The sequence below is a fragment of the Ammospiza nelsoni genome, chromosome 6 (assembly GCF_027579445.1).
Source record: "Ammospiza nelsoni isolate bAmmNel1 chromosome 6, bAmmNel1.pri, whole genome shotgun sequence".
NCBI lineage: Eukaryota > Metazoa > Chordata > Aves > Passeriformes > Passerellidae > Ammospiza > Ammospiza nelsoni.
In genome coordinates this window covers 28,254,981-28,270,487 of record NC_080638.1, presented here as the reverse complement: position 1 = coordinate 28,270,487, position 15,507 = coordinate 28,254,981, and the positions used below count along the sequence as shown (strand labels likewise).

The window sequence follows — 15,507 nt, the reverse complement described above, 5'->3', positions numbered from 1 at the left end:
CTGTTGAAAAGCACTGCTGTGGCAGCAGTGATCATCAGCATCACCTGCCTGCCCACACACAGCCCCATAGCCCTCGGCTGAGGTGCCCTCCCCAGCCTGGAGGAGGTGAAGGAAGGAAGCAATTAGAGCATCTTTTCCATCGTGGAGCCTGATTTTGTCAAGAATGAGGAAGAACTTCAGAGAGGCGGCCAGGAGCAGCAGGTCTGGGCAGCCTGCCACGGGGGATCCCAGCACATCCCACAGCATCCCATGGCTGCAGCAAGCTGGGGCAGGGATTGGTGAGTGATGTTCACAGCCTGAAGCATCCTGAGTGCAACTGTAAAAAACTCACACACACTCTTTAAGGAGACCTGACTTTCAGACAGCTCAAGATAGACTTTCATACACCACCAGCTCTAGGTGCAACATCAGCAAGGAATGATTTGGTCTCTGGCTACCATCTAGTTAAATTAGCACTTGGAGATGAAGAAAGGAGTGCCCTGCAACATCCTGGGAGTGATTTCATCTCAGCAGAATGCTTCTCTGAGCCAGGAATTCAGGAATACCTTAGACAAGGCAAGGAATTGATCTTTGCCAGGAAAGGCTGCTGAGCTAGTAGATGACATAGAAACACATAGAGGAATTATTACTGGGTGATTGCAGGAAAAATGTGTGGATAGAGAGGAAGTTTTTTTCCATGGGTTCCATAGATAACACACTCTTTTTCAGGTTGGTGTGTAGAAATGGCTTTTTCAGCCATTGTAAAAGTAAATTGATTGTGCTAGAGGTATTTTAAATCTTGTCTGATCTTTGCAGGATGGTTTGTGGAATAGTATGTAGTGCAATTGCACTGGAATAGGTAATAATACCGGCACACTGTTGCACATAGTTCTCTTTGCTTCCTCATCACAGTTTTGCACCTAGCATGAGACAGACCACCTACTCATGAGACCTGGTGAAACACATTCCACATTTCATGTAGAAAATCAACAGCTGAATATCTGGGTGGAGGATGCCTGCTTATTGGTGATGATACAGTTTTCAAACACACAAACTGAATGTGAATTTCAGGCTCTCTGCATTATTCTTCTGTTAGTTTATAACTGCTTTGGAATAAATACCAATCTAAAAAGAGGAACAGTCAAGTCTCAGGATGTGTTGACTGCTCACGAAGATTCAAAAGTAACTTCTCTGGGTCAGTGTTGTTGGATGACTGGTCTCTGTTTTGGGAAGGCAGCTACAATATTCTGCTATCTATGCTAAACCAAGCACCCAACACTAAAAAAAAAAACCTTAAAAGCATTCACCTAGCACACATTTGACTTTACTGTTGTGGAATTGTTTGACTGGGGTAATCTACAGTAAGTGAAGGGCTGAATGTTCATACTGTTGATATCACAAGCTGGAAAAATGTAGCTAGCAGCCGTCCATGCTGGCAGAGTCTGTTAGATGAAGAAGCCTAAAGGCTGAAGAAAGAAAGCTACTGAGAGAAAAGCAAGTTTAAAAAAAAAAAAAGAAAAAGATACAGAAGTAGAGTCACCCTCTGGTCTCATGGATTCTTGGCTCATTAAGGAGTCCTGCCATTTTAGAGCTCCACAGCCACTTATGACAGGATGTGTTACACAGCTAAACTAGTGGAGTAATTTACAGCAGTGCTTCTTGAGATGGATGCATGCCACACATACCTACATCTGAATGTAAGCATGACTTTAAAGAGGCTGCAGAGGCACAAATGTTCCCGGAATGCAGGCAGCCTGCATCACCAGAGTGCTCATGACAGTAAAATTTCTGTTTTCAAATTCTTACTCCTCAGCTGGGAGAAAGTGGCTATCATTCACATGACAGAGGAATCCCTGACTTATACCAATGTAGTAACTTAGTGCCAAGTATCATACCATGTTGCTCTTTTTTATGGGAAGAGCTATAATATCAGAAGAAGAGACTATGAGGTCTGTTTTACATTAGATGGAGCTGCTGTTTGGAGAATCCCAGTAAAACTTCATTTCCCTGGGACTTCAGAGAAACTAGCACTATACAGCCTACTCATGCAGTGGCACCTCAGAGTGCTATACTGCATGCATACTGCATGTTACACACACAAGAGCACGAGTTGGGAAACACCAAATTGAAGACAAGCTGACAAGTTGGCAATTTGCTGTGGTGGAAACGTCTCTGTATATGGAACCTCATTAAAAAGCAGCAGCTTTTTTTTTTTTTCTGGTAAAGATATCATAATAGGTGTTAAGCAAACAGAATAACAGAACCTCTGTCTTTTGTTTTATACATGCATGACTGCTATTTTCTTTGTCTCTATAACTAGACCCTGGTGCATCATGTTATAGTTGTCCCAGCTGCTATTTAAATACATTTCTTTTGTTTAAGATGTTACCGGAATTAATTAAAATGACAAATCCTCCTGAGAGCAGAAGAACTGGCAAGGCCTGATCCCCGGGTGCATTGTACCCTCCCTCTTGTCCTTGCTACCACCACTGGCTGTTGCTGGGACTGTCAGGACTGATGCCTGGCTCCTGCCTTTCCTCAGGGAGCTGCCTGGTGGCATCTGCCTCTCCCCTAGTGCAAGCATAGGTCCTGATTACTGCAGCTTCTGTAAGCCACTGATTTTTTTGGGTTTTTTTTCAGTAACTTTTCAGTAAATCCTTTTGTGAATCCTGTGTCTGTAAGAATTGATTTCTCCATGCCAGATAGGGAAAATCTGGCTAACATGTTAGAAAGTCATTGCATGGGAATCAGGAAGAAGGCGGTCAGATGGCAGAAACCATCTAATATTCTTTAAAAGAAAAAACCCAACCTAAGTTTTCTCCTATCTAAGAATCACAAATGGCTTTGCAAATAATGAATTCATTGGTTATCACTCAAGCAATGCTGCTTGTCAGTGGAAGTGTTGCCAGAGCTGATCCAGGAGCTGGCACCACCTTACACAATCTTTGGAGATAAATGTCTGCTACAATTTCCTCCATGTTTATGCAGAACCTAAGGAACAATGAGTTTCTGCCTTCTAGGGCATATGCTGAGGTGCCTAAGCTCATTCCTAACATGTGAGTATGGTGATCCACTTTGCTCATTACCCAGCTGAGAAGAAGCGTAAATTAACAGGGTGTAGAACTGTATTAATATGGATAATACTGTTTCTAAAATCTGAACCAGTGTCTTTGCACGAGGTAGCTCTGAGGACATATCCTTCCACCAGCTGTCTGCAAATTTTGCAGCTTCTGTAAGGATTTTTCTCTTTTGAGAACAATTAAAATAGAAGGTAAATAGATTTCGTTGGTTGAATTTCAAGAAGAAGCACTAAAAAAAGAAAAAAGTCATCAATTTCTTGAGACACATATAAGAGGGGTGGAAGCAGCAATGGTTTTTAAGAACTCTGTAAAAAGATTTTAACATAACATGATATGTTAGAGGAAAGAATAGAGGATTCCAATTGCATATTGGAAAAGTAATTTCTTGTGATGAAAGAGGCATAATTACCTTTCCATCTGTAAATAAGACCCTTTTTCTCTGTTCTCTTGAGGAAAAAAAAAATTGGTTCAAGTGAGGTTCTTCCAGTTTCTGTCTTAACATCTATTTTGTCTGGTTGTTTATAATGGTTATAGGAAGTCTCTGAAGTGCTATAGAAATAGAAGGATGCTCCTAAATGACAGGAAACCTGTATATAAAAATAGAAATTGTCAAAAAGAATGATTTGTGGGGCTCTGCTTTAACCACTTATGCAGATGGAAATGTTTCTAGGAGTGTGAGGAAATAACCATGTGTCACAGCCACAGGAAATGCTGATTTATTTATTGGCTTGGTCAAAATAACCTTTTGCATATAGTTCTGAGCCAGAGACAGGTTTATGGAATGAGCCAGCAGGAAATTGTGTTGCTTAGAAGAAGGAACTCACATTTATCTTCTAATAATAAATAGGAAGAGGTCCCTGCAGCCACAAAAGTTGGAGAGACTTGTTTTATAGAAGATTAAGGCAAATATATTTAAAGGGAACAAAGGAAGTTTAGCACTTTCAGTCTTTATGGTTTTTTTGGAGGACGGTTGTATGTTTTATTTTTCTCCGAAGGCAACCCATACCTAAATCTTTGGATCCTAAATATTTAGGTAACAATTTGTAGCCATTGGCTTATCTCATAGTTGTGGTTTACAAAAGCTCACATTACTATTACTCTTTTTCTTGTGCAATTGTAAATTGCAGTAAATCAATGTTTCTGAAGCAGAAAAACATCTCTTAAAAAGTGATACTTTGGGTTTATCCCATGGGAGTCCACAACAACAGATATTCTCCGCAGCATTTTATTTTCAATGCTATGGGACCATATGGGTGTTTACTAGGGGGATTGACTGTAGCTCTGACTAAGATTGATGGCATTTTGACAACTTCATCATGGTACCCACCAGTGAATTTAATGTGTTCAAGAGACTGTAGTTACGTTGTAGACTAGACTCAACAATTTCAGAGTGAAAGGTTTTGCAAGCATCTCACAGGCTGTGTAAATTGTCAGGGATTTATTCCTTTTTGGAATTCAGAGTCTTTTCTGCTCTGATGAGCAATCTGGAACCTCAGAGTAACAAAGCAAAAAGACAGTGAAATATATAAAATGTTAAGACATTTTTAACAGCAGAAGCTTCATTCTGCAAAATAGTGAGATAATTGGCCCAAGTTTTACCAACTGTATTTATGCTTTGTGGCACCCAGGTAGTTTTCACATTTGAAATATTTCCCACCAAAGGCTTATTCAGATCCCATTTTTACTGTTCCTCTCTAGATAGAATCCTCTCCTTGCTACCTGTTGACGGTAAGGATCATCCGGATGAGAAATCTCCAGCGAGTGGATGCCTGTAAGTATCTCCATTCTTAGTGGTAACTCAGGAAACAGGCAAATTAGATCTTTTATAATTTTGTAACAGCCTTTTCTTAGTGTTTCTGAAATAGCCCAGTGTTTATGTAAACTAATTATTATAAACAAGGCCAGTCCTTGCTGCTGTTTCATTGTTCTCCCTGTGCTTTCTGACTGGTTTCAAGACTTGAATGCGCTTTTGGGAATAAATACTTTCTGTCAAAGAAAGGAGAGTTTCTGACAGAGGTAGCTGAAAGACTCCATTCCATGTTTTTAAAAACATGGGGTAATTCTGCTGATGGGTTGTAGCACCTTGGGAAATGTGCCTGGGAGGAGCAAACCTTTTCAACATCCTCAGTCTTGATTCTGACAAAGAGAAATTGAACAGGGAAAAACTTTTTATGATCATCACGAGCAGGCTAACGCCATCATTAATTACCCTGAGGACAGTTAAAAAAACATACTAACTGAGGGCTGGATGCTTGGTCCTTTCTAAGGCTTCTGCAGCAGACTTGCAGTTGAGCAAGAGTGTGAGTCATGTGGCAGGAAAGTGTTGGGAAGGAAGTAAGTTAGAAAGGAAAACACCACTGTTTTGTAAAAGAACGTGGACTATCCACATATCTGCTGTGGAGAGGTGTCCCACACAAAATAGACAAGTTAACAGTTTGTTTTGTTTGAGTAAAAAATAGAGCTATGTGAAAGTATGCCGAAATTAGTTTTAGCGTGAGCTTGGCTTGAGTTTGAGCGTAACCCTCACAAGTCTCTTGATTCTGCTGTTTTGCTGTGAGCAGCGGTGATTGACTCTATAATGTCTTGCACACAATGAGTCAGCAAAGATTTTCTGAGAGAGAAAGATCTGGATTTACCATGCACTACCACTCCTGTCTTACCTTGTGGTTGTCACATGTTTTTCTGGAAGATGTACCAGAGGACCTCCCTGTGTCACAGCTCTGAGTGAGGCAGACAACAGCTGTATCCTGGGTCACATCACTGGGCTGCACGCTCTGCACCTCCCTCCTGGTCCATGGCTGTGGCACACGTGTGGTGAAGCAAGAACACAAAAAGGTCTCATCAGGGACTCATCTCAGATCTTCTGTGTGTCAGGCAACAAGGCAAATAATGAGGTTGTAGAAACAGATTGTGCAAGCAGAACTGAGGCAACATTTTGCATTAAATACACAGCTGACTAGTTTGGCTGCATCTACTCATATAATTAAGGATTGCTTGATTAAGGATTGCTTGATATGCTTTGTATCTCAAAGTACAGTTAAGATATACAGGAATCATGAATCACATCAGCAGAATAAAGTGCTTGCCAGCCAAACAGCCATCTGTCATTGATTTGAAGTGATAAAGCCAAAGTCATATAGTAGTTACAAAAAATCACCTTTAATGCATTTTAAAATCAGTAGCATTACTTCTAGATTATCCAAATATATTCAAATACATATTTTTGCAATTTCAAAATTCTTCAAAGCATTATTGTCTGCATGGAATTTCCTAGATTAAAATTAAAAAAATAAAACAGTTGAGGAAACAGAATAACTTGAAACAACTTTTACATCCAGAGGGACTGAAGAGTCTATAGTCCTTAGGTGTGAAAGTGAAATTATTGAGGAGGACATGGAAGCTCTTGCTACAAAACAGAAGAGACAAAGAAGGCGAATAAGGAGTAATTTTTCACAAGGAGGCTAAGAAACAAGAGTTGTGGGAAGGTAGAATTAAAGTAGATGTAATGACTCTAGACAAGTACAGTGAAATTGCTGTCAGAATCTCATTTTTAAAGCCAAACTAAGATCTGAAATGTGAAGTAGAGCAAGACAGGCAGAAGGCTAGGGTCTACTCAATATTTTCCAAACAAACTTCTCCAGTGGAGGAATTCTTTTTTTATTCAGTAGGAGTATGCTAATTTCTCAACAGCTTTTTTTAGAAAAAACAATTGACAGAATTAAACTTCGTTGATGTTGTTTTTGCATTGTAATGTTAAAAAATTGAAAACCGATCATTGACCTATCACAATTCATATATCATTTTTCAAGCAGTTCCAGATTTTTTTCCCTCTCACTTGGACAGGAAAGCAGCAAGGCTTCTTGAACACTTTCAACAGCATAAAATGCAGCCTCCAACCAGTTTGAGAGAGTCAGTAGCTGTAGGGTGACATGGGGCAAAACTTGGTGGAGAAGGAAGGAGAAGAAGAAGAGAAAAAATGCTTGTTGCAGACAGGCAAGATTTTGCTTTTCCCCACAGGTCAGTGTACAAGCTCCTGTTCCCTGCTCTGCCTGCAGAGTCCTTACCTGCTGCTGAAGGATCTTCTCCATTTACTGCTGCCATCACGTCTCTCTCAAAAGTCTCACATCACAGGAAATAATTCTCAAAGCTAGTTACCTTTTGCATTACATAACAGCTGATAATTTTTTTGTTGAGGACTGCATCAGAGAGGCTTTCAAGGTGCCGAAGTACCTTGCATAACCTCCAAGAAGAAACACAGTAAATGGCATTTTTGTCTGTAGCTGTTTGAGATGTACCTTAATTTAGGTGAGAAAAAGGATGTAAAATCTTTCACTAACTTTCTGGTGCCTTTTGGGAGAGAGACTTGGTCCCCCTTCTTCCTGTAGGTGGCAGTTAGTTAAATTCCAATGTCTAATTCAGTGAGCTCCTTTTGGAGGAAGCCTCTGCCATCACATACAGCAGGCGTAGTTCTGCAGCTCGTTTCATAAACCCTCACAAAGAACATCACTGAGGGCAAGGCAGAGATGAAGACCTTTTGCAGTTGTTCTCAAAAAGTGGAGGAAGGTTCCAACCCCTCTTATCAGAGAGCAGCTCAGGGTGAGTGTGTGTGTGTGTGTGTGTGTGTGTGTGCATGCACACATGAGCATGGGAAAGCTTGTTGGCTGAGAAACTGAAGTGGCTGACTAGAAGAAAAAATTCTCAGTGGTTTTTTTTTAATGCACAATATCAGTGCTGTGTGTAACTCATACAAGGAAGAACAGAAGCCACCTCCTCTTCTAGGTCATCTTGTGGTCAGTGCTTTTTCCCTATCAGAAGGGAGTCGTGGAAAGTTACATGGCATCAGACTTTTCTATCTTTAAATAACTTATGCTTGTTTTTGGTACCAGTTGCTGCAGTAACCTCTCCAGTGTCCTGTAGCTCTGCTGCCTTTGCCAATTAGCAACTGTTTTGCCTCTCCCCTGCCCAGTAAGCCAGGCTGATTTTTTGCCTCTCCCCTGCCCAGTAAGCCAGGCTGATTGCTACGTGTCCTTGTGGCTGCCGACTGCGACGTCTGAAAGGTCACGCACGAAAACTGTGAGAAACTCTGACAATCCAGTGTGGAACGAAACCTTCTACTTCAGAATCCAGAGTCAGGTCAAGGTAAGGAACCAAAGTTGTCTGCTTGAAGCAGCCTGAGGATTTCGTGTATGTATCTCCTGAACCATGCCCAGGAATTGTTTAAGAGATGGCACACAATAAAGGACTGCTCAAAGCATTTAACAGCAGAGATGACAGAGTTCCTGTGCCTGTTCAGTGGTGCTATGTAGGAGGGCCAGAAAGCGAGCTCAGTTTTGAAGTTTTAAGGAAACAAGAGACAGGTCAGTGCCAGATGGATACAGAATCTGGGAGTTACCCAAGCTTTGTATAGGTACAGCCAATGTATTTCATTACAGCAATTAAAATGAACTAGAAAAGAATTAATATGCTGCTCAAGTATGTTTTTCTAAAGGGGGATAATGTTTAATTTCTCAGCTTTTCTTCTCAAGCTTATCCTCAGCAATACTTTTTGCCTGGAGCTAATGATGTCTAGCCTGAGAAACAATAACAAATTCTTCTCCCTCTTTTTCCAGAACGTGCTGGAGCTCACGGTGTATGATGAGGATTTTGCTACTCCAGATGACCATCTCCTCTGTGCACTCTTTGATACTGCTAAACTTCCACTTGAAAGAACAGTGATCCTGTACTTCAAACCTAGCCCAAATGTGAGTGCAACTAAGCAACTAAAGCAACTGGGAAACCAGTGGAGAGTTACAGAACAGTCTCAAAATCTTTCTGAACCTGCCATAGATTACTTACCCCAGTAATGAGTGCGTTAATTGCCATTCAAATTATAACCACAAAAATGTGATTAAAAATATGAATTTGAGAGTCTGAACTCTTCTTTGCAATATTTTTTAAATTATTAAAGACCATAGGACTGAAACAGTGCAGTAGGTAGGGGAGGGATCTAATTGCAAGCTACCTCTGAGCAACACCAAGGCCATACAGCTCTTGCAGGGTGAATAATCTGTATATTTTTTTTCACCGTGTAATTCATAACCTGAGTAATTCCCATAATTCATAAAGCCCTGCCCCTTTGCTTGTGTCTTCTTTCACCCCAAAAGGCGAATTTACCCCTGTGTATATCCCACTATAAATGGATGACAATTCACTCTGTTTCTTAGTTTCCCATCTATAAAATGGGAAAAATAATCTTAATTCCCTTTGAGATCTAAGGATAAGATCAGCAAAATATCTCACATACAACTTCTTGCTACCAGGGAGAAATTCTGGTATCCAAACTAGGTCATTCACAATCAGCTTGTACACATCAACACTGCCTTACTTGGGGTTGCATAATAGGAATTCTGAATCACTCACTGTTCTCTGTTTATTATGGTAAAGTAATGGGTGTAAAGTATGTTTAATTTCCAAGATAATAGCCAGTACAGTAAGTCATGGCAGGACAGTGCCAGGAATAGTTGGAAGGAAAGGGTGGAATTCAGAAAATAAAGGAAGTTGCAAATTGTTTTTTTGCAGCAGCTTCACACTAAGAAATATAGGTTGTTTTGGTGATATTGTGAAGTCAGAAGGAGATGAGGAAGGAATCATTTGATCATCTGGCTGAATTTTTGATTCAGGCCACCCAGTCTGAAGTATTTATCACAGGCTACTCATTGCAACCAATAACTTCAATATTGCCTATCAGACTGTGGTTTAGACTAAGGACAAAGCATTATGTAGCTACTTCATTTAATATCTTCTTCTTGCTTTCAGGCCACGGAGGAGCTAGAGGTTGAATTCAAATTGGAGGTTGCGTAAGTGATAAAGAGACTATTTTAAAAATGCAAAAATCATTAATGATAAAACAAAAAAACAGTATTAGAAGTCATGCTTTGGGTATTTCTGTAAAAAAGTTTCAGGCTTCTCCTGCATTATTGCTGCAGTCCCCAACACCTGATGGATTAGCTTGTTCTGTAGCTTAGCTGCTCTCAACGATGCATCTACCAGTTACCCAGAGAGCTGTGTGGATGACCCACCCCTGGAACTGTTCAAGGTCATGCTGGGTGGAGCTTTGAGCAACCTGGTCTAGTGGAAGTTGTCCCTGCCCATGGCACGGGATTGGAACTAGATGACTTTAAAGATCCTTTCCAACCCAAACTATTCTATGATTTATCTACCTGGGGACATTTCAGAAGGCTTTCTGAGTGTGTAAGCATTCCTGCCTATCAATTTTTCCTTGCCTGTTTCAGGTTATGTATTTGACACAGTTTTAGTGTTGAAACATCCTAGTTAGGTTTTCAGTGTACCTCCAATTCCTTTAGTTTTCCCTTGCAGTACTCTTTGAATCCTAGTAATTGTGTTTTCTTTCTGCCTAACACAATCACAATGGGATGGGAACTCTTGTAAGGATGTAAAGCTCCTTCTCCAGCATGGTCAGCCTGCCACCCATGAATCACCCTTTTTGTCTCTGTGTGGCCACAAGGTAACTGAGGCATGGCAGAATTAGAGTGACTAGCTAAGGCCAGCTGTCATACTATTGGAGACCCAAGGCCAGAAGTCAAGTTGCTCCACACCATGTTCTGATTTCACATCTCCTTCATTCACTTGAATGATCTGGAAGGCATTTGGGGTTTTTTCCCATGTAATTGGTGCTGCCTGCCCTGTGCCGCTTTGAAACAGGCTCCCCAGCAAAGTGGTCACAGCACCAAGCCTGCCAGAGTTCAGGAAGAATTTGCACAATGCTCTCGGGCGCATGGTGTGATTCTTGGGGTTCTCCTGTGCAGGGCCAGGAGTTGGACTAGGTGTGGATCCTCATGGGTCCCTTGCAACTCAAAATATTTGCATGCCAGCAAATACATATAATTGTCTTCCCAACAAGGACATGCAGGTGTATCAGCTGAAATACATTTATTTCACATGTTACAGTGAGAAAAATTTGACTGCCTAACAGGAGATTCCATTTTAGATGATCATGAGATTGCACTGTAAAAAAATAACCATGTTAAACATTGTTCAGCTTTGGTACAGAGATGAGTCTCCTCAGAGCAGTGCTCAGTCCATGCAGGCAAGGAAAGGAGTTTGTTACATGCTTGCTGGGGTCCCCTCAGACTGTTGTTTTTTGAAGTGGGAAGAAAGGGCAACATCTTGGGTAAAGATGAATGGGATTTGTTTAACGTTAAAAAATCAATGTTTTTGTTTCCTAGATCTGGTCCTCATGAAATGATTGCTAGCAATGGAGTGCTGGTGGTATGTGTCTTTCCCAAGATATTTTCTATAAGTGATTCCTTAATGTAAAGTGCAAGGGAGGCTGGGGATTAAAGAAGCTAGTAGGCCAGTTCTTTCTCTTTCTTTCCTCTTTCCTATTTAGATACATTCAGAATGGGACATTTTATTTACCTGTTCATTGGAGATATCCCATTTGTCCTATACTTCCTTATTTCTAATTTTTCCTATACTTCACCACACCACGCACACACACAAACACACACACAGAGACAGAATTTTTCTCTGGTACTAGTACTTCAAAAAGTGTACTACTGTCTATCAGAACACAATGAGAAAAAGGCTGTGAAGTCACTTATTGATAATCTACCCAGACCTTTCCTATCCCTTGGGTAAGTTCTGTATGAAATACTGACTTGTCAAAACACAGTACGTTGAAGAAGAGTGAGCACCATTAAAAAATCAACCCCCAAAATGCTAAAAGCAATGCTTCTTCAGAAAACTCTTCCTACTACTGACTCTTGATCTCTCAGTGGCATATATTTATTTATTTCCTAGTTTAACCCTTTGTATTTATGCTACAATCATGAAAACAGTCCTGCTTTTCCTTCTTTGTATATTCCTCTCACTGTGCTCAATCTTAAGTCAGTGTCACACATGCGATTCCTGCAACTCCCTCCAAAGCTTTTCCTTTTCTTTAGTCAGCAGCTAATGGGAAAAAGCCTGGAGATGCCAGGGAATTCAGAGCTCCAAGTGACTCCAAGCTGAGGGGTCCACAGCTCCCTGTAACGAGGATGGGATGTGATGATCTTTCTCACAGAATCCCGCATTCTGTCTTTCACAGTGTCGTGAACTTTGCTGCTTGGAAGTTGAAGTGGCAGAGAAGACAAAGCAAAAATCAAGTAAGGTTATTGCTTTGTCATCTATTTACCAGTAATTGCATGCTTACTTATGAGAAGATGCCCCTTCCATCTAATGTGTTAGCGAAATAAATAGTGCTTAGAGTATTTAGTAGAGTTAATGTCAGGTAAACACATTAGGTTGTTATAGACTCCAATGACCTCATCTAGATATATGTTAACAAGGCCTATTAAATGCACAATAAAGTTGAAATCCCAGTTCTGTGTCACAGCAGGAATATTCAGAGTCCCCTTTCTGTCAGAAAAGTATCCTCTTTGCTCTTTACCCTGTAGTGCCAGCATTTGCCCTGGGCAAAGCTATGCCACCCTCACCCCACATTTAATCAAGCTAGCACATTTTTCTGCTTAATCATATTAATCTTTGTTTTGCTACTTTAGAGAAAGAGCTTTCCCTGACTGTGAAGGGCTCCTTTGAGGGGACACAGGATATCGTGCTGGGCCCCAATGGAGTGGTCAGCCCAGCATGTCCCACCGAGTTCCACTACATCAAGTACGCAGAGCCAACGCTGGATGTCATGCTGCCAAAGAAGAGGCGCTACCACCCTGTATGTTGGAGTGGCCTCAGGGGTGGAGAGATTTTGAGTGGCTCTCAAGAAAGTGGGAGGAAGGAGAGAGGGTAAACTCGTTCCTGATTGTGTCCTAAAGCATGTTGTTTTCCCAGTGGTCCTGTAGGTACAGCACAGAGACCGGCTCCCCAGTCGTGATGCTGAACTCGCTGCCCATGGGAAGGAAAACGACCATTGCAGAGGTAGGCATCACTTCCAGGTGTTGGTAATAATGGCTCACTCCAATAGAAACCATTCCTCATAAGATTGTCCCAGATGGCCACTAAGAGTGTCAGAAACATTCTGCTTTTCTATTAGACTTTGAGAAAACAGGAGCTTTGTTTCTCCAAATGTTTTCTCCACAGAGACAGGTTGTCCCTGTATTAATCTCCATTTTGTGCCGGTAGTGGAGACAGAGACCTAAAAGGATGTAAGAAATACCATATTTGCTTCAGAACATCTCCCCCTGTTTACCCAAAGACTTGCTGACTCCCCCTTTGCTTAGGATCCAAACTGAAAGTTGCTCCTCGGGCACAAAATAGGAAAACATCAATAAACCTGCCCTTAGTCAACCATATATTTAAGAGGACAATATATTGAAAGATGCTGAAAATATTAGTCATGGGGTATGTATTTTAAATAATATAGTGAGAATATTGATTTAAAAGAGCCATTAGGATATCCTATCAGAACAGGGCACATTTTATAACTTAATATGAAGATTGGAATAATGATTTTTAAGAGAGAATAAAATGTGGGCAGAAGCAAATGCAGACTTTGCAGTCTCTTCACTGTGAAACTATGTCTGGGATGTCAAAGATGTACTGTGTACTAGAGCATAAAGAATGGAAAAGGCACAAAAAATGGTAATTCGGGATGCTGCAGGAAGCTTATGAGTTGTACAGGAAATGGGACCTACTGTGTGAGGCGCAGAAACATCTTATACCAGGATGCTTAAAGGTTTCTTCAGCCTGGGAGGATTTAGGATCTGTAGGTAGGGGTGTTCCACTAATGATAAGTGAATGCTTTTGGAAATATATGCCAAGATCCCAGACATTGAAGTTTGTGATTGCCAGACATTGCTGGGTTATAAATCAAACTCTGACCCCAAGACAGAAAGGGAAAATAGAAACTTTAAAATTTAAAAATTACACATTCTTGCTTTCCAGGAGAAAAGATTTGACTTGAATGTGACAGCAAAACCTTGGTAAGAGATTTTCTTTTATTCCTTTATACTTGGTTCATTGATTTTCATATTGTTTTAGCCACATGGAAATGACACAAGCAAGCATTCTCAGTCTGAAAACTAGAATGTGCTTATAATAAAATGTAAAATACATGCATAATATATAATGCATAATTAGCCTTAGGAAGATTTCACTTTAATCTGTTGATAAAGCATTAAATAAACATGTGTTTATTTCAGCATTATCCCTTTCATTCTGACCACAGAATATTTTCTTTGGTCAGTGTCAGTCTCTGAAATTCACAAAAAGAACAAAGCTAGCTGACAATGACAAAAAAAGAATGGTCAGATGTAAACATTTTGTTTAATCAGGAATTAAGAATTATTTTTTCGCTTTACTGTCAATATTCAGTGGTGATGAACCTTGTGTTCTGTTAAATCCAGTTATACTATATATTGAGTAGAAACTAAGGTAAACAAGTTAACTTGTGGTTTGACGTCTGTAGACATGCTCCTTAATACTCATCAGTAAACATGGAGATACTTCAGGTTATCTGTAGCTATGTGGAACACATAGAACTGGACAGACTGGTATTTTTGTGTGTGTCTGACTAAGAAATAAAAGGAAAAAGAATATTTTTGAATTCAAACAGAGTTTTCTGTCATTAATTTCAAAACAGCAAGTGGTCAATGATAACAGGAAAATCAGTGTTATACCACAACAGGAAAAACAACTTCTGCTTATTTATTTTATTTTCAGAGAACTTTAGAAATAGTTTGTTTGGATCTTGATTTACAGTAGAAACTGGCTTTTGCCACTCTGCCTAACTCAATTCCCATTGTGTGAATTAATTTACAAATAAGGTTAGAATAGTTTATACAAACTTGATTTTATCCAAATTTGGTGGTAGAGAAAGCTCATAATCAAATTCCTTTACTAGTTTCATAGAAATTATGGACCCAGTAGAAGAAAGAGGTTCTGTCACTGGAAGAAAAAGCAAACCCCTGTCATCTGGCAATGTAGATCTGACCTGACCGTGACCATCTCTTGCCTGTTGACGTCTTATAGGAGCAGGGCAGGAAGAACCAGGAGGGAGATTAGTGAGCAGTAGAGCAAAAATGCCCAGGGAAATAAACTACAATTGTGGGGCCTTAAGCAACGGCTTATTAAATTTCAAAATAGACTCCAGTGAAATCTTCCTCTAAGGTTGATATTCCATATCAACCTTACAATTTCTGAGTGAAGGTTGATGTGGAATAGAGCTTCCAGCGCTGAGCCCTGAAGCAGCCTGTGCACGTGTGGGCGCAGCAGAGCAGCAGGGGTGACTCCTGCCCAGGGGTCCATTCTCTGCCCGTCCCAGGGCCGGTGTCACCCCGGTGTCTCCAGCCAGCTGGGCTCCCCGCCACCCTCCCCAGCCGCGCTCACCGCTAGAGGGGGGTGCGCTCCCACTCCGGTTCCTCAGAAGGAGAATCTTCACTCGCATTGAATATGCCAGCCTTTGGAAAATGAGTGTTATTTTTAGATTTTGAATGAGAAAATAACCTGTGAAATG

At 40.6% G+C, this 15,507-nt stretch overlaps 1 protein-coding gene across 1 annotated transcript in view; it reads left to right on the top strand.

Annotated features, from left to right (window-relative positions):
- Window positions 1-15,507, top strand: part of LOC132074851 (uncharacterized) — a 52,777-nt gene that overhangs the window by 5,908 nt on the left and 31,362 nt on the right. Inside the window, 9 exon segments of the mRNA XM_059474889.1 lie at window positions 4,758-4,830; window positions 8,062-8,198; window positions 8,669-8,800; window positions 9,855-9,895; window positions 11,285-11,327; window positions 12,148-12,205; window positions 12,602-12,768; window positions 12,885-12,971; window positions 13,938-13,975. Of these exon segments, the coding sequence (XP_059330872.1) occupies window positions 4,758-4,830; window positions 8,062-8,198; window positions 8,669-8,800; window positions 9,855-9,895; window positions 11,285-11,327; window positions 12,148-12,205; window positions 12,602-12,768; window positions 12,885-12,971; window positions 13,938-13,975 (776 nt within the window).